Below are 23,583 nucleotides of genomic sequence, written 5' to 3'. Positions count from 1 at the left end.
GTGTTGGGGTGGCGCTTGACTAAGGCAGATTTAAAGGGAGGTTAGACAAATTGAACGAGGTGTAGAGGCTTATCAGCAGCTTTTTGGTCATGAGAGCTGAAGGCAAAACTCCATTATCAGGGTGAGCAGGCCAGAGCCACGCTTTTCTGCCTCTCTGCTAGCAAACCATTTTGTCTGGATTATTTTTCTGATGGGCTCTTTCAGATATTTAAATTCTAAGCAGACTGCTAGCATTACTTGCAGCAAAACGAGGCAGGCAGGAGAGCTTTTCTGCTTTGCGGGCAGAAAGTCGTGTCTGAAAGGATTCCAGGTGAAGGGAAAGACTGTCTGCCTTAAACTCTAGAGATGTGCTGTCTCTCAGTTTCGGACTATATAGGCCAATGGTCTATATAAGGCGGCTTCCTATCTTTAGAGGATTGCTGAGCTGGCTACACTTTGCAGAATTACTCGGGAGTATATTGCATCAAAATGGGATTTTAAAGTAAAAGTGGGGTTTTCTTCTGAGTAAAAATGCATAGGGATGTTTGCAAATTTACAAGTACAGTACTGGACAGGGAAATCTCTTATTTATAAGCAAGAGACATTAAGTCCATCCGCTGAATAACGAGCGTCTCCTCCTGTCTGCTGTCTCCTTGCCAATCTGTTCAACCACCAGAAGAAACTCAGAATTCTAGTCCATCTGAAAATAAGGGGGCAGATGATTATTATTGCTATTTGTTGAAGTTGTTAGTTGCTTTACCTTCCCCAGAGCAACGCAAAGTGACTTACAACCAGCCAACAAGATTAAAAACCACCACATGCAGTTCAAGGATGTTGTGGCAAATGCTAGACCAGAGGCGTAGCATGGGGGACTGGGGGGGGTCGTCGCTCTGGATGCAGTTTGGGGGGACAGGACATTGTGCATCCTCGCCCATGCCGCCCTGAGAGCCCAATGCTGTTCTTGTGATTCTCGCAAAGTGACACTGGGCTCACAGAGTGCCATGAATGCTTCTTTCTTTGTTTACATTTTCACAATATTGTTTTCTTTTTCTTTTCTTTTTTGTACTCTTACCACTCCTGGCGCTCATTCTAATTGGAACTGGAAGTCAGCAGATCATGGTGGACTTTGGGGTTGGGGCTGCCTTTCTGTTGTGTTTTGTAAATATTTCTTTAACCTCAACGTTCACCTGCTCCTTGGTTCTTTGAGACTATTGCTTAATGGATCCCGTCACTCGGAATTAATCCCCAAAGACACTGAATTGTCTAGTTACAGGTAGGTAGCCGTGTTGGTCTGATGTTGTCGAAACAAAATAAAAAAAATTCCTTCCAGTAGCACCTTAGAGACCAACTAAGTTTGTCATTGGTATGAGTTTTCGTGTGCATGCACACTTCTTCAGATACACTGAAACAGAAGTCACCAGACCCTTATATATAGTGAGAGGGTGGGGAGGGGTATTACTCAGAAGGATGGTGGGAATGGGTGATTGATAGGTGTGGTAAACCTGTTGGTGACTGTTAACAACTGCAATTGATCTTACAGGAAAAAGCAAGGGGTGAGAAGGCTAAAGATAGCTTTATCATGTATAATGAGATGGACCTGTGGGCCAGTCTCCAGCTGTGGAGAGGTAACTGGTAATGAAACACCTTTTGGCAAGTGAAAAAGGCAAGTGAAAAAGGCACAACATGAAAATGTGTGCCCGGTCATTTCCTATGACCTTGCAAAGGTATATCTCAGCCTTCGACCACCAGGTGCCCTCCAGATATTGTTGGATTACAACTCCCATCAACCCCTGCCGACACAGCCATATTGGCACAGTCTGATGGGAATTGTAGTCCAACAACTCCTTTGCCGAGTGAGCAAAGGTCAGGCATCCCCAAACTTCGGTCCCTCTAGACGTTTTGGACTACAATTCCCACCATCCCTGACCACTGGTCCTGTTAGCTAGGGATCATGGGAGTTTTAGGCCAAAACATCTGGATGGCCGCAGTTTGGAGATGCCTGGAAAGGCTGTCCCAGAGAAATTGTGCAGAGTGTAAAAAGCCGGACTTCATAGGCGTAAGAGACAGACAGATTGTTTTAGGTGCAAAACAAACATTGGCTGTTTGCATGTGTCTGCAAGGGATGCATTAACGTTCGGGCCCGAGACAAACCAAGCTCAATTTCACATGACCTTGGGAAATGAGGCAAGTTGAGCAGAGGGACAGAACAGCTGCGATAAAAATAAGATGAGGAGGATGTCATTGAACTCACTCTGCTCCCAAGAGTGAAAAGGCTACGTATTTGTAGAGCTGTCCGTAACCATTTCTGTACCTTCATGAGATTCAGGGAGGTGGCGTGATGCGGTTGCCTGTTTTCTGAAGCTGATCTAAGGTGGCTGTCAGTGGAAAGGAAAAGTGTGATTCTATCAATTTAGGGAAGGGAGAGAGAAGAGGCTCCTTCCTTTGCAATAAAGATAGTACAGTAAACATCCTATAACTCCTTTTGTGCTTCGTGGTGAAAGCAGGCAGGAGGGATGTTAAGGAGAGGAGGGCAGAAAGCTTTAGGCTTGCTCCATTATTCATGACCGGATGCCTGCAGTTTCATGTACAGAGACGCTCTCAGGCACCTGGTTAACGCGGCATGAAGCCAAAGGAGCAGCTCCACCTCAGTTAACAGCTTCATCTCTGCCCCTCAAAACAAGCTCCCCAGCTCTACTGACTTCCCTTGTTGCCAGCTTGAAGCCCCCCCAAAAAAAAAACCCACACACATTTCCCATTTCTGAGCTCCCACTGCCAAATCTGCCCCCGATTTTGAATCCCACCCCCCTTTTCCTGATCTTTGTGGGGCTTGATGGCTCTTGCATAATCCATTAGTTCCATTTTCTCTTCTGAATAATTCATCTCCCAAAGAAACATTTCTGGGCACGTATACTTTTTTTAAAGGTACATCTTGTCTCTGGAACCTAGAGGGGCAAGGTGTGAGGGAGAGGGAGCCCTTTTCCTAGCAGTAATAAAACCTTTTTGGGTCTGGAAGCAAAGATCTTCTCCTTCCCACCAGCCCAAGCCTCCCATTCTTGGCTGAGTTGTGCCTGTCTGCGTTCCTTGGAGAGATCTCCTCTGGAGTGCCGGCCCTTCAGATTCTGGATGGGCAGTCAGGTTGTCAAGGAGCTGCATCTCTGAGGATTGTGAGTCACCTTTAGCTGGACCACACTGAACAAAAAGCTAGAGAGACTGAAAACTCTCCAGGAAGCAAAAATATTTAACAGCATCTTCCAGAGAGAGAGAAAGTCTGGGAATCTCTGGAGTGGGAGAGCGTGGAAGTGAAGCGATGGACAGATAGAAGAAGGAAGAAGCAGCGAGGGAAATATATCTTGATACAGACACATATAACATTTTAAATATACACAAGAGAGCATCAGAGATGAAGTACAGTGAAAAGATACAGGAGAGAGCAGATCGATGACTTGACCGACTTGACTCCTCAAAGGCAGACGAGAGTGGCGGTGTCCTTGGGAAGAAGGCAAAGTCACACAGTTGAATCAACAGAAAGATACAGAGCACGGATGGAATAATAAAACACAGAGCATCTCCAAAAGGCACAGTGACAAAGCAAAAAGAATGAGGTAGAACGAGGGAGAGAAAGTCTTCAGAAGGAAGAGCAGTGGAATACACTGAAAAATGGAAAGGTAGAGCGAAAACACCAGCCCAGATGGACTGAGGGAGAGAGAGCAGAAGATGATGGAGTGGTAATAAGTGAAGAAGTGACCCACAGACAGACCGAGAGTCTGCAGACAACCGGAAGCATGGCAAAGAGACTCTAGCGGGAGAAATCAGAGGAGGTAAGATGCTGAGGGAGAATCAGAGCGCTGAAGAAGACTGAGAGGCAGGGCGGTGGACAACAGAGCCGCAAAGGAACATCTTCCCTCCCAAACGTGCAATAAGGCAGTCCGTCCCAAACGGAGCAACAGTGGAGGAAGGTCCGGCGAAGGGCGTGAAGAACTGGATTGCCACCACACACTCCCCAAAAGTCATTCTTGGGCCTGAGCTGCGTAGAAGAGCCAAGCCTTGGGGTCTGCAGCTTTGCCCCCATGGCTCGTGCCCCACCGTCCCCTCTGACCCCTAGCAACATCCCACGGAACCTGAGCTACATCGCAGGCCTGTATGAACGAGCCTACTACCGCACCGCCCGGCCGAGCATAGCAGAGGACTCGGGGACCGAGGGCTCCGAATCCGAATCGGAGAGCAGGCCCCGGAGCAGGCCCCGGAGGCGACGGCACGTCTTTGGAGGGCACAAGCGAAAAGGAAGGCGCCGGACTCGCTCGGCCCCTGCCCGGGGCAGAAGTCGGGGGGCCTCACGCAGCCGCAGCCCCGGGACACGCAAGAGGGTTCGCTTTGCCGACTCCCTGGGCCTGGAGCTCACCAGCGTCCGCCAGTTCTGGCCCAACGACCTTCCAGAGGTGCCGGAGCGTGTCCATGCCCAGCTGAGGCGCGACTCACTCAGCCACTTTGCCCCGTGCCTGCCTTTTTGCCCACCTGTGAAGGTAACGGGAGGTTAGCCAGCCTAGTGGTGGGATGAATCCTGGGGCAGAATGGGAAGTGGCAGAAAGGTGGGAGGGAAGGAAATCAACCATAGATTTCCCTTCAGCAGCCCCTTTCTGAGGGCAAAGGAAGCATTACAGTAATTCCGTGGAGAATAATAATTCCTACTCATTACCCCCCACAAGCGCCTTAAAGAGCCAAATAACCAGCATTGGACTGGTCCAAAATGCATTATATTGCATCAACTAGCATCAACTGTAGCATTTTCAGATAAGGACTGTAGCCCAGGGGTAGAACATCTGTGTTGCATGCACAAGGTCCCAGGTTCAAACCCTGGCATCTCCCAGATAGGGCTGGGAGTGTCCCCTGCTGCTGCTGCTGCTGCTGCTGCCGGTCAGTGCAGACAATACCAAGTGAGGTGGACCAGAGGTCTGACTCAGTAGAAAGCAGCTTTCCATATTCCCATGTGCAATGCCTCTTTTGGCCATGGGGGGAAGCTGGTGCCATCCAGAGGCTATGAGACATCAAAACAGGCAGCTAGGTCTAATAAATAGTGTTCTGTATTTACTTGCCGCAAGTTTTGAACCTGTTGCCTGGAGCTGATGGGAGTTGTAACAACTAAGGAAGGCAGTACAGTGACTCTCCGGGCTCTCCGGGTTTCAAGCAGAGGGCATTCCCATCCTTACCTGAGGAGTTGCCACTTGGGATTGAACTTGGGACATCTTGCATGCAAAGTAGATGCTATGCCCTTGAGCTGTGACCCTTGTCCCGAGATAAGCGTACATGGGATTGCAGCCTTCGTTTCTTACCATAAAGTCACGTTATTACCCTGTAGTAACCTATATCCACGTCTCTGAGCCTTTGCAGGAGTCCTGTAAATAGGGAAGGAAAGGTAACTGGCCAGTATATTTCTTTCAGTGTTAAAGTGCACTCCTGCATTGATTTCTGCGTTGCAGGGGGTTGGACTAGATGACCCGTAGGGTCCCTTCTAATTCTATGATTCTATGGTTGCTGGGGGAGGTGTGTTGTGAAAATGCAAGCCTCTCCGCCATCATTTCCACTCCCTGCCTGCCTTCCTACTTTACAAAGCAAGGCACAGAAGCACAGAGCCTTTAGTATCCACAGAGATTTCTCATGCATTTTCAAATTTGGCATAACAGGAGGTTATTAAAAGGTGTCAAGAGGCCTCCGCAGATACGGGTGTCTCCTTCTTTCAGTCAGTTGCCTTCCAAGAGTTAGGAGGCAGAAACAGCGATGGGGCATGGATACTAATCTGCATTGCCCCCCAATGCATTTGCATTTCCCTCTTTGTAACCCCTGAAGAGGCCTTAGATCTATTATTATACAAAAGGCATGAATCCAAAATATGCCTTGAAAGGTTGTTTCCACAGTTTCCAGGTGGAGCTAACCTACAAGGCTTCGGAGGCATTCAAGATTCTGCCCACCTTTGGGCAGTTAAGGTCTTTCGCAGTTCGCCTTAAGCTTTCCCCCCTGAGAATTATTGAGCATCTCTTGAGATGGCCCCAAATCTCCAGGGATGGTGGTTGTGCAAGGAGCTGGGAGGGGATATAAGATCTCCTCACCCTTGGCAGGCTGAGGGGATCCCTCCGTCTCCAAAGAGAGTCCTCAGGCTTAAAGAAAGGCCGTTCCTCCCATTCTGAGCCCACACAGTCATGCCAACATGAAAAATGCTTTTATTTTGGGCCCCCAGCCCTCACTAGTCTGCTCGTAGGGCCTTTATATAAAGGCAGCCTTGCCTTCGCCAACCAGCTGCCGTCCAGGACCATAACTCTGTGGCTGGCTGCTGTTGATGGGAGTTGTGGTCCAAAAGTGGCTGTGCTTGCTTGGGCTGGTGAGAGTTTTGCTGGCTGCATTAGAGATGTCTCCATAACGACTCCATTCCAGCCAAAGGAATTAACATAGATGGGCTGGTGGTGCTGGGAAAGGGGTTTTTTAAATGTTGTCCGGAGACCAGAAGTCTCCCTTCTCTTTCCTGAAAGTGACTCTCAAATGGCACTTAGGATTGTTATGGAAAATTGCCCCTAAAATGCGCAGCCTTTTAGGAAGGACAGACGCGGGTCGGAAGGTCCAAAATTTGCCCTAAGTTCAGCTCCGCCGGGAAATGACAGAGACCACACGATGCTGTCAGGAAAAACAAACTGATCCCTTTTATTACAGAAAAGAAAGAACTACAGCGGTAGGGTCCCTGCCTCAAAGAATGTAGGAAGGAACCCCGGGAAATGGTGAATCTCCCTTTTATACCTTTCTGTCCCCACATGGAAATCCCTGGACTGGGAGGGACGGGAAAGACAAGGAAAATGGGTGCTGATGGGATTAACTGGGTGTTGATACGACTATTTCTTCATATGGTGAAATGTCAATTGTTCTCCTCCATTGCTGATGGGTTTCCCTTTGTTTGATCAGTCTAGATGGGAGTTGAGGTGGGGCCGTTCCTGGCGATTGCTGAGGGGTTGGGGTCCATCCGGCAGGTGTTTTCCCCCAGGTCACGCAAGGATGATCCCTGGGATTATGTAAAAGGTGACACTTCTGGAGGTTTGAATAAACTGTCCCAGTTAATCCATCTTTGTCCATGTGTGTCTTTTGAATCAGGATGGCGATGGGGCAAGGTTCAGGTGGGCTGGGGTCATGCACGGGTTATGCAGCATTTCCTTTTACAGGAGACATATCTAATACAGAGAATTCTATGCAAAAGGTAGTAGTCCTGGACTCCTGGTATATAAAGGTTCTGGGACATAAAACAGCAATTATAATACAGAGAGATCCTAGCATACGTCATGAATAAGACAGCAATTCTAATACAGAGAGAATCTAGCATAATTTAAGGCAAAAGGTTCTGTAGTGATAATCTAAAGGAGTCGGGGCAGAGGGGAAGGTGGAGAAGGGAAATGTGTGAGCTTATGCTAACTGTTGTGCATATGCAGATCCTTAAGCCTTCCTCAAGGCAGGGTTGCGTCCAAGCAGGAGGGGTGAAGGTCTTTGAAGCAGAGCGGAGACTGGGAAGATGGCGTTGAACAGGATTCTGGGTATTGCAGCTGTCACCCCTCTCTGTTCATTAATAATGGTGTCCTGCTCCCCCCCCCCATATAATTTTCTATAACAGGATCCATCAGCGCCTCCCTTGCTTTCCACCTTGCCTGCCTCCTCATCCACCCGCCCTTCCCTTCTCCACACGCTGCCATCTTGGATCTCCAGTCTCTTCTCTTCTTCGCCTTGTCCCACCCCTTCATCTCCCCCCTTGACTTCTTTCCTTTTCCCTGTGTGACCTGTACATTTAAGGCACATTCAAAGCACATTCCTTTCCCCTCAAAGAATTCTGGGCACTGGAGTTTGTTAAGGGTCGCTGGGAATTGTATCTCTTGTGAGGGGTCGACTACAGTTCCCAGAATCCTTTGAGGGGAAAGAACGTGCTTTAAAGGGCCGCATCCACACTATACATTTAAAGCGTTATGGTACCACTTGAAACAGTCGTGGCTTCCCTCAGAGAATTCTGGGAGCTACCGTTTTTAGGGAATTGCAACTCCATGAGGGGAATAGGGGCTGCCAAACAACTCTCTACACCCTTAACAAACTACAGTTCCCAGGATTCTTTGGGGGAAGCCATGACTGTTTAAAGAGGTATCAGAGTGTCTTAAATGTATGGTGCAAATGTGGCCTCGCTCCTCTTTCTCTTTCTCTTTCTCTTTCTCACCCTCTTCCTCCACCTCTCTCTCTTGTTTTCCTCCTGTTCTTTTTCTGCTGGCCAGCCAGTATCTTTATCTTTCATCTTTATTGCCCCTTTTCCTCACCTCCCATCCATTGACTTTCCTTCTTCTTGGTCCTCCTGACCTGATTCGAGAATTCCTTTCCTCTTTATTTACTTGGTCATGTGCTTATTATATCCCATTTTATCCCCATGACAGCCGGGTGAAGAAGGTTAATCTGAGAAACAAAGGCTGACCCAGGCCTACCCTGGGAGCTTCCTGGCCTAGTGAGGACTTGAACCCGAGTCTCGCAGGTTCCAGGTCCAAGTCTCACATTCAAACCACTTTACCACATGGGCACACACTGTTTCCTGCCAGCTTTTAGTCTCTCTCTGCCTGCGTTCTCTAGAATTCCTTCTGTTTTCTTTTCACTTGTTTAAATTTATGTAGTCATACCGTATATCCTGTATAATGTTTTCTCTTTCCATCTTATTTGGTCTTTTCTTTCTAAATTCTCATGGTTTGTTCCCACTCACCATTTCCCCCTCTGTTTTCCCCCTAACACACAAATAGTCCTTCACATGCTCCATTTTCTAATTAGGAACACAGGGAGGGTGCCTTATACAGAGTTAGACCAATTAGTCCATCTTATCTTATGTCTTGTCTACACTGACTGGCAGTGGGTCACCAAGGTTTCAAATCTTTCCCAGACAAACAGGGAAATGCCAGAAAATAATAATAATAATAATAATAATAATAATAATAATAATATAATTTATTATTTATACCCCGCCCATCTGGCTGGGTTTCCCTAGCCACTTTGGGCGGCTCCCAAGAGAATACAGTGGTACAGATGCTTCAGGTTACAGATGCTTCAGGTTACAGACTCCGCTAACCTAGAAATAGTAACTCGGGTTAAGAACTTTGCTTCAGGATGAGAACAGAAATTGTGCTCTGGCAGCGCGGCGGCAGCGGGAGGCCCCATTAGCTAAAGTGGTACCTCAGTTTCAGGTTAAGAACGGACCTCCAGAACGAATTAAGTTCCTAACCTGAGGTACCACTATATTAAAAACATGATAAAACATCAAACATTTAAAAATCCCTTAAAAACAAGGTGAGAAAAAGAAATGAAAACACCCAAGGAAAAGGGGGGGGGGAATAGAAAAAAAAGAGAAGAGAATAAATTTAAAGGACTTTTGATTTTCTGTCTGTCAGTTTCATAAAAGAAATTAGTCAAAATATATTCACTCTAGAATGACATCCAACTGATCTTCTATCTGTTAGGTAACATTTTCCCAATCTTCCAACCCAAATGTCTTTGATTCATTTTCTTTTTTACACAAAAACTCCAAAAGGGGTTGTTGTTGTTGTTAACAATAATAAATTTCATCAATGGTTTTTCTCTAATCAAACATATCAACTTTGTCTCCAGCAACCTGTGACCTGCCTCTGAGCCATGGCCCTTCCACAATTCTCACTCCCCTCTTCCTTTGTCTCTCCAGGATCCTTTGAGTCTGCGATACCTGCTGGAGCCCACCTTCCCAGACCCCCTGTCCATGCCAGATTTCTTACCGCGCCTCCTGGCGCAGTGCGTTCTCCTCGAAGGGGCCCGGGCCGAAGGCTCCTGTGTATCCGGCACCATCCGGGTCCTCAACTTGGCCTATGAAAAACGGGTCTCCCTGCGATACACCTGGGATTCTTGGGCTACGCAACACGAAGTTCGGGCATCCTACGCCGCTCCTGCAGGCCGGGATCGGGACCACGCCGACCGCTTTGCCTTCCGCCTTCCGCTGCTCACGCCGCTGGTCCCCGGGGTTGTCCTAGAGTTTGCAATTTGCTACCTTGTGGGGGCAGAAGAGTTCTGGGACAACAACCAAGGCCGCAACTATTGCCTGAGGCCTCCACCCTGTGTGGATGAGGAGGATGAGCCCCCCAGCCCCACTGCCGATTGCTGTGAGACAGGGTGGATACACTTCCTCTAGGGGAACATAGAGCCATCCCAGTAAGATAGGAGGAAGGGAGGGAACCAAAGGACAGAACAGAGCAGAAGGGGGGACTTGTCAAATGTCTGTATTCAGGGTACTTGCCTTGAGCCCTATGAATAGTGTGGGTGGCAACTATCAATATGCCAGAGGTCTCATGCAACACTTGGGAATTCAAAGAACCCAAAATATCAGTACAGTTTTGCAATCAGTGATTTAAATCAGTGCAGTTTTGAAAGTCCGCCATCTTGATTCAAAATGGCACCCAACGGTATCAAAACATAGGCCAAAAACTGCTCATTGATCTCAGGAACAATCAGGCAAAACGCGGTAAAATTCAGCACATTCTCGAAAGTTTCCATCCGCCATCTGGATTCAAAATGGCGCCCCACTGTATCAAAATATAGACAGAAACCTGCTTCTTGATCTTAAGAGCCGTTATGCAAATTTCAGTTACTTTTTCTTAAGAAGCGTCCAAATGCGTAGCAAACAACTTTCCAAAATATATATAGCAGATGTATGCAAAGGTTTGAGGCAGATGATTTGGGTTTGCTCCCAGGCTCCCTAGCATGACATTGTGCAGGTCAAAGTCTGCTATGGAGTTTCTAGCTGAGTGATATCTGACAAATTCAAAAATCAGTCTCTGAAGTAGGGCAGTAACGTTCACCACATACTCTGTTTCCCACAATATACTAACTTGCTATCTAGCTGTGTGTGCTTTCACCAATCTATTTCACCAAGCAAATATATTGAATGGGAAATATTCAGAAAAAGGTCAGGCAAACCGGCCCTTTGTTCTCATTTTACAGTTAGGGGAAATGAGGTCCTAAGAGAGCGACTTGAATCTGGTGTAAGCTAGGATTTGAACTCAAGACTCCACACTGGGGGCTCTCTGAGACTGAACAAAATCTGCATAAAGAGGCTAGCCTTCAAAGTACCATCCCCACCCCATGTAACTAAGCAACATCTGTAAATCTTGAGGATCATCAAGAGATCCCTTCCCTTTGTTGGGGTCTCGCAGGTGCCTTTTCATGAGATTGAGCAAGAGTAAGCTAAATACACATACGTGAGGGAGGAAAGGAGGAAATTCCGGCCTCGGAGTAAGGTGAAAAAGACTGAACTCTTGTGAAACAAAAGATCCACTGCCATATACCGTCACTGAGAGGTGGATCTCCTCCTCGTCCGTCAAACAGATTATGGGTGGCACTGAGAACAATGAGCTTTCATCCTGAGGATTTGTTCACACATGCTAATTCCACCCGCATCTCCTTGCATGAATACATGGGAAATGTGGAATGTATGAATGTTTACATGTAATTGTACTGCTGTTCTTTCAACTCGTGTGTTCTGAACTGGTTCCTTGCGCATGTTTCAATATGTCATTGTGAGATCACTTCACTGATCAAGCAGAGAGTAGCTGCCTGATCTGTGTGTTTAGGGGGGGGTAATGAACACTTGCGCCAAATTCATTATCTTCATGTTGCAGAAAATAATAATAATGTCTTGTGTAGAAGCAGCACTCCCCAAAATGGTGTCCAGGGTAGTTTACAGTGGTGTCCCCTGATACCATCCATGCTTTGGTTGAAATGCACGGGGAGTAAGCCTTAATGAAAAAATGGGTTAAAGTTCGAAATTTCCATGACCCACAAGACCCCTAACAACTGAAGACTCCACAATAGTGTTTCTCAAAATTCTGATGAATTTATTCTCTTACGATTGAAAGCATTATTCACTCTTGCACCTGAAAATATTTATTCCGATGTGTGCAAAAATAATCCATTCTCTGCGTGACTCGGTCATTGTTCTAGGTGCGTTCTAGGTGCCTACAAGCAGTTCAAACCGTTCTCTCATGAGCAAAGCAGTGCAGCTGTGTACAACAACAAAAAATGTGCAACCGAAAACTACAATAAAATATGAAAACAACATAAAACACAAAACCAAAAGACCAACAATTAGCAGAATTAAGTCTCTGAAAATGTTTGACACAACAAATGTTTTCAGCACTGAGAGAACATCAGAATTGTATGTGCCTGCCTAATTGCTATAGGAGCAATGCTCTAAAATACCAGTGCCATTACACTGGAAGCCTTGGCCTAATCCAGTCCTTATGATGTACTACTGCTCTTGGTTCAAGTAGAAGCTAAATGAACATGTGGCACATGTCAGGCAGGTGGGGTCTTTTCCAGAAAATTGCAGTGACCTGGCTGGTGTTTAAGGGAAAAGCAGGCCTCCATTTATTCATAGGAAGACGCAATAGGTAGCCTCTTTATACTAATGAGGAGTATCTGGCGCTGCCTGGGAACTTGCAGAAACCCCAAAATATTGTGACTTTCAAATGGCTAGTGCAACTTGTGAGTTTGGGCCCATCACACCAAAAATCAGGCAAAGTCATGTTCTGCTTCACCATCTTGATTCGAAATGGTGACTGGCATCCAGATATCGAATGAAGACTGAAGGAGTCTTCATGACAAGTTTGGTGATGATGTCTCGAGTCGTATCTGAACCGACAGAAAACAGACAATCCATTTTCCAAAATATAGAATAGATTTCTGATGGCATCATTTTTTTCTCCTCCACCATAGTGTAATGATTGGGGAAAGCCAGCTGCCTAAAATCACCTCTAATTACTGGGTGCCATCTGCTCCCTATTCCAACCCAGGCAGAAGATTCTGGGGCAAATGGACTATTTGTCTGGACAGAGGGAAGACGCTAGGCTTGGGCAGAGATTGGATCAGTGATATATGCTTTTGGTGTGTTCCATAATGTGACAATGAAAAGCAGCAGTGAACAAAAGTTTACATTAATGTTTGTAAGTGACCAAAACAAGCAATTGGACTGAAAAACCAAATAAATAAAACAGTGAAAAAGACTGTGAAAAGTCTCGGACTCGCGTTATATTTGCATACCTCTTGGGAAAGATTGAGGGCACAAGGAGAAGGGGACGACAGAGGACGAGATGGTTGGACAGTGTTCTCGAAGCTACCAACATGAGTTTGACCAAACTGCGGGAGGCAGTGGAAGACAGGAGTGCCTGGTGTGCTCTGGTCCATGGGGTCACGAAGAGTCGGACACAACTAAACAACTAAACCAGGCATCCCCAAACTGAGGCCCTCCAGATGTTTTGGCCTACAACTCCCATGATCCCTAGCTAACAGGACCAGGGGTCAGGCATGATGGGAATTGTAGTCCAAAACATCGGGAGGGCCAAAGTTTGGGGATGCCTGGACTAAACAACAACAAGGATGTAAGACGAGCCTGCTGGATCAGGGCAGTAAACTATTTTGTCCAGCATTTTCTTCTCACGGTGGCAACCATGAGCCCTAAATGGCCTCGGTCCAGTATACTGTACCTGAAGGAACGTCTCCACCCCCATCATTCTGCCCGGACACTGAGGTCCAGTACTGAGGGCCTTCTGGTGGTTCCCTCATTGCGAGAAGCCAAGTTACAGTGAACCAGGCACAGTGCCTTCTCGGTAGTGGCGCCCGCCCTGTGGAATGCCCTCCCATCAGGTGTCAAAGAGAAAAACAGCTACCAGATTTTTAGAAGACATCTGAAGGCAGCCCTGTTTAGGGAGGCTTTTAATGTTTAATTGATTTTTTTTTTTCTGTTGGAAGCCGCCCAGAGTGGCTGGGGTATCCCAGCCAGATGGGCGGATTATAAATTCTTATTATAATAACCAGATGCCTGTGGGAAGCCTGCAAGCAGGACCTGAGCACAACAGTATTCTCCTCACTTGCAATTCCCAGCAATTCAGAGCATGGTATATGGGATGTTAGGGGAGGGGTAGTACCTCTGGTGGGGGGACACATCATGCTTCTGGGGTAGTTTGTCCACTTTTGGTCTCCACCCTGCACTCCGCTCTCACCTATGGCTCCTGGAAGCTGCATGTATACAACAGCAGCCGCACCCCAGGAATGGCTTCTAGTGGCCATAATATTCTCATGTATATTATATCAATTCGAAAAAAGATTGGTTATTGAAGAAATTACACATCTTTCCACTCATGAGTGTTTGTTGAACTAATTGGCTGATGAAGAACTGAACGAAACTACCACTCCCATCATCCCTAGCTAGCAGGACCAGTGGTAAGGGATGATGGGAGTTGTAGTCCAACAACTGGGACGCAAGTCTGAGAAAGGCTGCCTAGCAGGTGGGAAGGAGAACTGGGCAATTTACATCACCTGGCAACACAGGGAGGGGAAAAAGAATTATAGGTGTTGTTTATTCACCATGTATACCGCCCTTCATCCAAAAATCGCAGGGCTGTGGTTCACATCAAAATAATTACAAAATAACAACACAAAATACCGTAACAAAAAAACAAACAAAAAACGAACAAGAAGGAAGTTTCAGGACCTATATACCTAGCAAGGATCGGATGGAGAACAAAGGCTGAGAACACACCATGCATTTAAAGCACACGAATTCCTCCCTAGCAATCCTGGGAACTGTAGTTCACCGCTCACAGAGCTACAGTTCCCAGAAACCTTAACAAACCACCGCCTGGTGCCATCCATGCTGCTTTCATTCTTTCATTTCTTCTGCAGCCTTGAAAAAGGAACAAAAGGATTGCTCTTTGGTCCTCTGGAGGGGGGAGAGAGTTGGAAGAGTTGGGTGCAAGCCCAAATCAGTGGCTGGTTGTCTCCCCACCCTCACCCTCTCCTTCTTTCTTTCTTTCTTTCTTTCTTTCTTTCTTTCTTTCTTTCTTTCTTTCTTTCTTTCTTTCTTTCTTTCTTTCTTTCTTTCTTTCTTTCTCTCTCTCTCTCTCTCTCTCTCTCTCTCTCTCTCTCTCTCTCTCTCTCTCTCTCTCTCTCTTCTTTCTCTCTCCCTCCCTCCCTCCCTCCTTCTATCCCTTCCCTCCTCCATCTCCCCTTCTCCCAACCCCTCATAGCCCTCCCTTCTTCCAGATCCCTCCTCCTTTTCCTACCAGGCAGAGACTGAGAGAGGGGGGCGACTGTGGTCCGGACACCCTAAAAAAAAAAAAGCCCTATACACCGATCGCATACTTCACCCCCCTCTCCGGGTAAGCCGATCGACACTTAACTAAGTTTTCTTCTTCTTCGCGTCGTCTTGGTTGCATGCGGGAGGGGGCGAGCACTTTCCCCAACTGTTAGCCATCACTATGTCCCCCACGCCGTCAAAAGAAAAGGCCTGGATATATGCCGAGGAGGTCGAGAGAGAGTCTTTGGCCGCGGGCTACGTCCATACCTTGACTGGGGGGGGGGAACTGCATCTTTGTAATCCCTCCTGTTACTACAGTACTCAGTTTTATTTAGGATTTACTTGAGGGCGGGGGGAGTGTTAGCTCCTTTAGCCCATGATATGTAATCCCCAAGATGCTTTTATAATGTACTAGTAACTAGTTTACCCCAGATTAGCTGCTTCTCTCTCCCCCCCCCCCATGTCCCTATAGTGGAGAGAAGAGACCTGCCCCACAGCATAGGTATCTCTATTGAAAAGCTGGGGGGCTGAAGAGATCAACAGATCCCTTGGTCGGTTAGAGTAGATCTAGATGGAAAGTATAAGAGAGGAAAGGGGGAAATGTGAATTTAACCACTTTGTAGTTGTAGGAACTAAATCCGTAATGCTTAAAGAGGCACCAGGGAAGTGTTATGGAATCTGTGTTGATAGGGGTACAGCCCCCCACATCTGTTTAGGACCCAAAAGGTATCTGTACAGTGGGGCAGCTGGCGAATAAACATTTTTGTGGGCTACTCAATTCTTTTGTCACCTGATCGATGTTCCTCTCCCCATAGGTAACCATTTACCTTCCACTTTCTTCCAGGTCTGTCTCCTCGCCCCCCACCGCCCCACATTGTAGCAATGTCCCACGGTGTGGCCTTCCTTTTGGTGGCAGCCACATGGGCTGTGGTCTCCCGTGCGGATGGGTGCAATAAGGCGCTCTGCGCCAGCGACGTCAGCAAGTGCTTGCTGCAGGTAAAAGGTTGAGAAGGTGCTGCCTTGCATCAGATCTTGGTGCAAACCTGCAGACTTGGTTTTGGGGTGGGCGTTTCCCAAGCCAGATTTAGGTTTGATGAGGTCCTAAGCTACTGAAGGTAATGGCGCCCTTTATATGTCCAGCTGCCCTTTGTCAACAACAAATTGTCACTGTTTTTCGGGTTGAATATATGCTATATGTTCATTTATGGACCTTATAGGTATCTCAAGCCATTTGCCCATGTTGCCCTGCAACCAGTCCATGCAGAATGTAGGCACTCTATATATCGAAATGAGCAAATCAGTGATATTTTAGGGAACAGGCTAGCAGGTGGGGCCCATTACGTACATCATAGGAGCCTACACAACACAAAACACTGTTGCTGTATGTGGCTTTTATTTTATTTGTTTTTTTGCCTTATATTTTGGAAATGCACATCCAGGTTTTTTTCCTTTAATTTTTTTGGGGGGGCCCTAAACTATAGCTTGTTTAAAGGTAAAAGTAAAGGGGCCCCTGACCATCAGGTCCAGTCGTGTCCGACTCTGGGGTTGCGGCGCTCATCTCGCTCTATAGGCCGAGGGAGCCGGCGTTTGTCCGCAGACAGCTTCCGGGTCATGTGGCCAGCATGACAAAGCTGCTTCTGGCGAACCAGAGCAGCGCACGGAAACGCCGTTTAGCTTCCCGCCGGAGCGGTCCCTAGTTATCTACTTGCACTTTGATGTGCTTTCAAACTCCTAGGTGGGCAGGAGCTGGGACCGAGCAACGGGAGCTCACCCCGTTGCAGGGATTCGAACCGCCGACCTTCTGATCAGCAAGCCCTAGACTCTGTGGTTTAACCCACAGCGCCACCTGGATCCCTTGTTTAGCTTGTTTAGTTTCTACGTAAATCCAGCACTGCTCCTGAGACCTCTTCTCCCCCTTGAATGGGAGGCTCAGTCACAGCACTAACCAGTGCTCTCACACAAAATGTGGTTAGAATGCGTGACAAGTACTCCTTCTTGGTGGCGAACGACCCTTTGTGTATCTGCATGAGCCGCTACCACGAGCTTCCTTTGGATTGGCAGCCCAGAACAGTCACTCACGCAGAAGCACAGCAAGGCAACCTCTTCATTTGGGGAGGCTGAACTACCCAGTCACAGCTGATGCAGCAATCAGGGGAGAACAGCGCATTCATGGCAGGGGGCTGACTGGACAGAGTCAGGCCAGGGCATCAGGCAGAGAGGCAGTGGGCAACCTCCTCCTCTGGGAGGGTCAACCTGAGTTCACAGGATCTGCTAAGTATTTAATTATTTCTCAACACGTGCACATTTTGGAAGAATGGGGGCCTTTTTTGGACTATCTGAAAAAGCCCTATAAAATGAAATTGTGGGCAGGATTTGAGAAGAAAGGATAAAGTGATTGCATTAGAGGGATTTCTGTAATAGATAAAATATTGATATATAATGTAGTAGAAATGGGTATGAAGAAAAACAATGTGGTGTGGGTGGGAAGTCAATATATGAAAAATATAACTATTTAATTTGAAGTCAGTTTATAACACTGGTCCTGAAAGACCTTCATTGGCTCCCAGTACGTTTCTGGGCACAATTCCAAGTGTTGGTGCTGACCTTTAAAGCCCTAAATGGCCTTGGCCCAGTATACCTGAAGGAGTGTCTCTACCCCATCGTCCAGCCTGGACCCTGAGATCCAGCTCCGAGGGCCTTCTGGTGGTTCCCTCCCTGCGAGAAGTTATAGGGGTTACAGGGAACTACGCAGAGGGCCTTCTCGGTAATAGGGCTGTATTTGTCGAATTGGCCTTCCTCACTTTGGGGGCAAAACGGGGGCAGATTTGTGTGCGCGCTGGTGTGATCGTTTTACAAAGGGAACCGGGGGGGGGGTCACTGTTAACACCCCTACTTCGTATCTCTTGGCAGGAAGTGTGCCAGTGTGAGGCCAACCGAGCTGGGTGCCCATGCTGTCGGGAATGTGCTTTCTGCTTGGGCAATCTCTGGGAGTCGTGCTGTGAATGTGTGGGTGAGTGAATTCCAGGGGGTGCTAAACACCCGTATTCAACTGTCACATTGCAGGGTGGAAGAAAAGGTGGGGGCCAAAGTAGAGGCGGAAAAAACCCTGGAAAAAGGGGGGGAAACGGTTTTTTTTCCCCCAAAGCCATTTCCCCCCCGGAAATTGAAAAAAAAGTTTGTTATAGTTTGAATATTCCACACACTTTTTTTTTTCCTGGGGGAAAACCGGGGGCGGGGGGAACTATGGGGCCTTCGAGGAAAATAGGGCTGATTTCCAGATCCAGGACCCTGCCCCCTTCTTCCCAGTGGCTGAACTGTGGTCCTTGAGGAATTCTGACTTGATTTCTCCTCTCCGCAAGGGCTGTGTGACGAACGCCCCTCCTCGGCCCCCCGCCCTGCCCTGCGGAGCTCCATGCACAACCTAATGTCCCCGGTGCCCTCGCTCTTCCGGGCACTCATGGCCATCTCCGACAACGACCCTCCCATGGGCTGGAGCATCCTGACCCTCCCAGTCGAAGAGGAGCTGCGGCAGAACCACGCGGAGACCGGCCACCTCCTGCTGGGGCCTCACACAGGTACGCATGTGGCGGGCAGGGAGGGGGCGAGGGGGCTGTTGGGAGAAGCAGATGGCGCAGGAAGGATACATGCCATTTGCATGGGGGAGGTGGGTTAAGAGGCAGCATGGTATAATGGTTAGGGCTTCAGACTAGAACCTTGGAGAGCAGGGCATGATCTACAGTAATAAATGACACATACCTGTTCACAATGACACCTGGGGGTTATTTTGGATTGGCGTGGGGGTTACTTGAGTGATGTGTGCTGTGACCTAGAAGGGCCATTGCCCAGGGACAGAACATCTTCTTTGCATGTAGAAGGTCGCAGGTTCGTCTTCTAGTAGCATTGGGAATGCCTTGTCTGAAATCCTGGAGCACTGCTGCCAGTCAGTGCAGACAATACAGAGTTAGATGGACTTTTGATCCAACTCGGGATAGGCCAGCTTATTCTATTTGTTCAATTCACCCTGGTTCAATTCACACATGAGCTCGTCATTCCCAGCCGTTGCCTCTCAGCCTTCCCATCGGCCAGGCTAGCTCCATACTGCCTACACAGGCTGGCAGCAGCTCTCCAGGGTCTCAGTCTGGATTCTTTCCTAGCCCTACCTGGGGATCGAGCCTGGGACCTTCTTCGTGCAAAGCAGACGCACGACATCTGAGCTGCGGGCCTTTGTCCTGGGTTCAACCGCAACGGCCGCAAACCTTCTCTCCTCTCGCTTCCAGGCTTGACCCTCTCAGATGCCAAGGGCTTCAATGCCACCGCGCCACCGTGCCAGTCCATTTTCTTCAACGATTGCCTGTCTATGAGCCGGTGCCGGACGGCTTGCCAGTCGGTGGGCGCCTGGCGCTACCGCTGGTTCCACAATGCCTGCTGCCAGTGTCTGGGGCCAGACTGCCTGGGCTATGGGGGAGCCCACGCACAATGTTCCAGTTGCCGGGACTGAGATCTCTGGGGGGTCTCTTGCCCCCTCAAAAACCACCCACTCGCTTGCCCTAGCCTCTGCTTGGGCTGCCTGCCCCAGTCACATCCAGGCTTCCTTTTCCTCCTGATCCTGCCTCCTTCCTACTCTTCATTCACTGAGCAAACATGAATGAAGCATTTGCTTTTTCTTGCTGTTCATTAACCTTTTTGGTTCTATGGACCTCTCTGGACTCATCCCTTCCCCTGCACTGGTCTACGATGGTCCTCCCAAGCAACAGCGCCTTCTGCCCCACCTTCTCCCTCTGCTTAGAATCATAGAATCATAGAGTTGGAAGAGACCACAAGGGCCATCCAGTCCAACCCCCTGCCAAGCAGGAAACACCTTCAAAGCATTCTTGACATATGGCTGTCAAGCCTCTGCTTAAAGACCTCCAAAGAAGGAGACTCCACCACACTTCTTGGCAGCAAATTCCACTGCCGAACAGCTCTTACTGTCAGGAAGTTCTTCCTAATGTTTAGGTGGAATCTTCTTTCTTGTAGTTTGAATCCATTGCTCCGTGTCCTTTTCTCTGGAGCAGCAGAAAACAACCTTTCACCCTCCTCTATATGACATCCTTTTATATACAGTATTTGAACATGGCTATCAAATCACCCCTTAACCTTCTCTTCTCCAGGCTAAACATACCCAGCTCCCTAAGCCGTTCCTCATAAGGCATTGTTTCCAGGCCTTTGACCATTTTGGTTGCCCTCCTCTGGACACGTTCCAGCTTGTCAGTATCCTTCTTGAACTGTGGTGCCCAGAACTGGACACAGTACTCCAGGTGAGGTCTGACCAGAGCAGAATACAGTGGTACTATTACTTCCCTTGATCTAGACGCTATACTCCTATTGATGCAGCCCAGAATTGCATTGGCTTTTTTAGCTGCTGCATCACACTGCTGACTCATGTCAAGTTTGTGGTCTACCAGGACTCCTAGATCCTTTTCACATGTACTGCTCTCAAGCCAGGTGTCTCCTATCCTGTATTTGTGCCTTTCATTTTTTTTGCCCAAGTGTAGTACTTTACATTTCTCCTTGTTAAAATTCATCTTGTTTGCTTTGGCCCAGTAGTCTAATTATGGATATGCTTATTATGGATATCTTGCCAACTACAGTCCCCTCTCTCTGCTCTTTCTTACAACCCTGCTGACTTTGCCTTATTCCCTAATACTCGCTGTTTAAGGCACCTCTCCCAAAAGAGAAAATGTCTTCTGCTTGTAAGCACTGCACCTGCCTATAGCCACCTTGTGGGGAAAAAAACAATGCCCCTTTTCCAACCCCTCTCCGCAGCCCCAAGTTTTCTGAACACCTCATCCAAGTCTATTGCTTCACGGACCTAGATATAAAGACTTTTGTCAGTTTCCCATCTTTGTAACGATAATAAAATAAATCTTTTTACCTGTGTTGTTGTCCTTATTGTTATTTATTCGTTTTATATATTGTCCTTCATCACAAGATATCGGGGCAGTTCACAAGACAAGGTAATTGTGTTGCAGAAGCCTCACCAGACAGATTATCTTCTGAGCTGATTATTTGTTGTTATTATTTATTGAATTTATATACCACCCTAAACCCAGAGGCCTCAGGGCAGATCACAGAATAAAATCAAGATATAAAACCACGAAATACATAATAAAAATAAAAACAACAACCCAATAGCCTTCCACCCAAAACAAACACATTTTAAAAGGATGTAAATCAGATCAACCAAAGGCTTGGTTAAAAAGGAACATTTTTGCCTGGTGCCTAAAGGTGTATAATGAAGGTGGCAGGCGAACTTCCTTGGGGAGAGCATTCCACAGACAAGGAGAAGGGCTTGTTCTCGTGTTGCCACCCTCCGGACCTCTCGAGGAGGAGGCATACGAAGAAGGGCCTCGGAAGGTGATCTCGGAAGGTGATCTCAGGGTCATGGTAGGCTCATATGGAAACAGGCGGTCCTTGAGGTATTGCGGTCCTTATTAATAGGTTGTTCTACTTACATACAGCTTTTTATGGGGATGACAAAGTTATCACGACCTGAATGATGAAGAAACAACCAGAAACTAGCTTTCCAGGGGGAAACACAGGAAAACAGCATCAAGGCTGCCTCACTTTTCAGCCTAGCCGCTCACTAGCTGCATCTTCTGGTCCGTCTCCAAGGGAAGCCCCACATACAGCACACTGCAGCAGTCCAGGCGGGAGGTCACCAGATCGTGGACAAACAAGACCAGGAATGGAAGTGGCTTGTGAGGCAGCCTAAACTGGGCCTGAGCATTTGTAGCCACAGCAGCTTCTTGAGACTCGTGTGACAAGTTGCAACTGGCAGCATCCCCAGACTCTGAGACCCAGAGGTCTCAGTTTATTGGCCTCCATCACTGCTGCCAGACACTGGTCTGACTCCATCACAGCATCTCTGACTTCAGATAGAATAGAATAAAATCTGATATGACTGCACAAATGAAACCAGTTGGTGAGTTTCCAATGGGACATTTCCGATGCGGAGGATGCAACATTTGCAAATATTCCCTACAGCTTAAGGAATTCTCTAATGAACAATCTGGGTTTAAATTTCAAATTAGACATTTTAGTAATTGTAACACAAAAAACTGTATTTATGTATGGATATGTCCTTGCAAAATGATGTACATTAGGATATGCGCCAGGCAAATAAGACTTAGTATCAATGAACTAAGAATACGTTAACCAAATCCTGGAACATTACATGCAACATAAACACACAGAAGAAGACTTTTGTTCTTTGTAATTTGGAAGCTATCTCCAGATCGCTTTCATCGCAAGAACACTGACAAACTTCTGCTACAACAAGAAACTAGATTTATCCATCTTTTCAATACTGTTTCCCCCTGAGGTTTAAATAACTATCAGGATTTTACTCCCTTTTTGTAATTTGCTATACCCCTTACTGTAACCTTAAGATAGAATGTGTACCACTGCCTCTTTAAATCTTTATTAGAACACACCCAATCTCTGCTTTATATATCATTTAACTCGAAACTACCAGTACACGTTGACTCTAAGACTATCCGGTAAGATTGTATTGTACATTCTTGTATATATGCTTGTAAATCCTAATAATAATAATAATAATAATAATAATAATAATAATAATAATTTATTATTTATACCCTGCCCATCTGGCCGGGTTCCCCCAGCCACTCTGGGCGGCTTCCAACAAAATATTAAAATACAGAAATCCATCAAACATTAAAAGCTTCCCTAAACAGATTGATTTTTAAAATATTATTTTCATGTTAATTAATGAGGGTCTCTGACGAATATATATTCAACTTATTCCAGCTGAAGAATTTTTGAAACAGGGCCCTGTCCTGGCGTATAAACTTCACCTGGTGTATAAACCTCAAGAAATAAATCTATCCAAAGAGACTTTTTGAAAAAAATTGAATCATTTGAACCATTAATCCAGCACTATTTTACCTCTGCGGCCAGAGTTCTTGCCCTCCTACCAATTTTCTGTGCATGCTTCCTACAAGGCAGTTGTCCAGTGATAGGTTCAAAGAGTAAAGAGGAAGTTGAGTGGCGATGGAAGATCAACAATCCCTGTTTTACCAATGAGGCACCGCAAAATCACTCATCTTGTTTTACTAACGAGGCACCCCAAAATCAACTATAAAGCCGGTGCAGAGTAATGGTTTATGTGCAAGACATATGATGACCAGAAAGGTCACCAAATCCCAGCTGGGCTGTTAACAAACTGCTAATCAACTTAAGTTTTATTCAGAGTGTGGGTCCGCTGAAATTAATGGAGCAATGTTTGTCATGTTAATTGTTTTCTATAGGTCAGCTCTGAATAAAACTTAGTTGAATACCTTCTTGAGTTTTCAACAAAATCCCACCACAGCACCCAGCTTCAGATTTCATGTGGTCCCATACCTTCCCAATGGCCTCAGGGGGGAAGCAGATGCTTTCTCATCCTCGCAATTACTTAA

The 23,583-nt window shown here is 47.0% G+C and overlaps 2 protein-coding genes across 2 annotated transcripts; both read left to right on the top strand.

Moving 5' to 3' along the window:
• Positions 1-3,273: 3,273 nt before the first annotated feature.
• PPP1R3E (protein phosphatase 1 regulatory subunit 3E) lies at positions 3,274-13,054 on the top strand. Its single transcript, XM_035135614.3, has 2 exons — positions 3,274-4,499; positions 9,701-13,054. Exons 1-2 carry the CDS (start codon positions 4,047-4,049, stop codon positions 10,178-10,180), a joined length of 933 nt encoding a protein of 310 aa, XP_034991505.2. The 5' UTR covers positions 3,274-4,046; the 3' UTR covers positions 10,181-13,054.
• A 1,731-nt stretch (positions 13,055-14,785) lies between these two features.
• Positions 14,786-21,039, top strand: LOC118095751 (twisted gastrulation protein homolog 1). Its single transcript, XM_060281847.2, has 5 exons — positions 14,786-15,203; positions 15,966-16,117; positions 18,032-18,131; positions 18,481-18,696; positions 19,399-21,039. Exons 2-5 carry the CDS (start codon positions 16,004-16,006, stop codon positions 19,617-19,619), a joined length of 651 nt encoding a protein of 216 aa, XP_060137830.2. The 5' UTR covers positions 14,786-15,203; positions 15,966-16,003; the 3' UTR covers positions 19,620-21,039.
• The last annotated feature ends 2,544 nt before the right edge of the window (positions 21,040-23,583 follow it).

The sequence above is a fragment of the Zootoca vivipara genome, chromosome 12, assembly GCF_965207765.1.
Source record: "Zootoca vivipara chromosome 12, rZooViv2.hap1.1, whole genome shotgun sequence".
Taxonomy (NCBI): Eukaryota; Metazoa; Chordata; class Lepidosauria; order Squamata; family Lacertidae; genus Zootoca; species Zootoca vivipara.
This window is presented reverse-complemented; position numbering and strand designations above follow the sequence as displayed.

Bases quoted from the DNA above. Each gene is read 5' to 3' on its own strand.
- LOC118095751 (XM_060281847.2), top strand. From the start codon at position 16,004: ATGTCCCACGGTGTGGCCTTCCTTTTGGTGGCAGCCACATGGGCTGTG. The intron at 16,118-18,031 runs GTAAAAGGTTGA...ATCTCTTGGCAG, and splicing joins TCAGCAAGTGCTTGCTGCAG to GAAGTGTGCCAGTGTGAGGC. The intron at 18,697-19,398 runs GTACGCATGTGG...TCTCGCTTCCAG, and splicing joins CCTGCTGGGGCCTCACACAG to GCTTGACCCTCTCAGATGCC.
- PPP1R3E (XM_035135614.3), top strand. From the start codon at position 4,047: ATGGCTCGTGCCCCACCGTCCCCTCTGACCCCTAGCAACATCCCACGG. The intron at 4,500-9,700 runs GTAACGGGAGGT...TTGTCTCTCCAG, and splicing joins CTTTTTGCCCACCTGTGAAG to GATCCTTTGAGTCTGCGATA.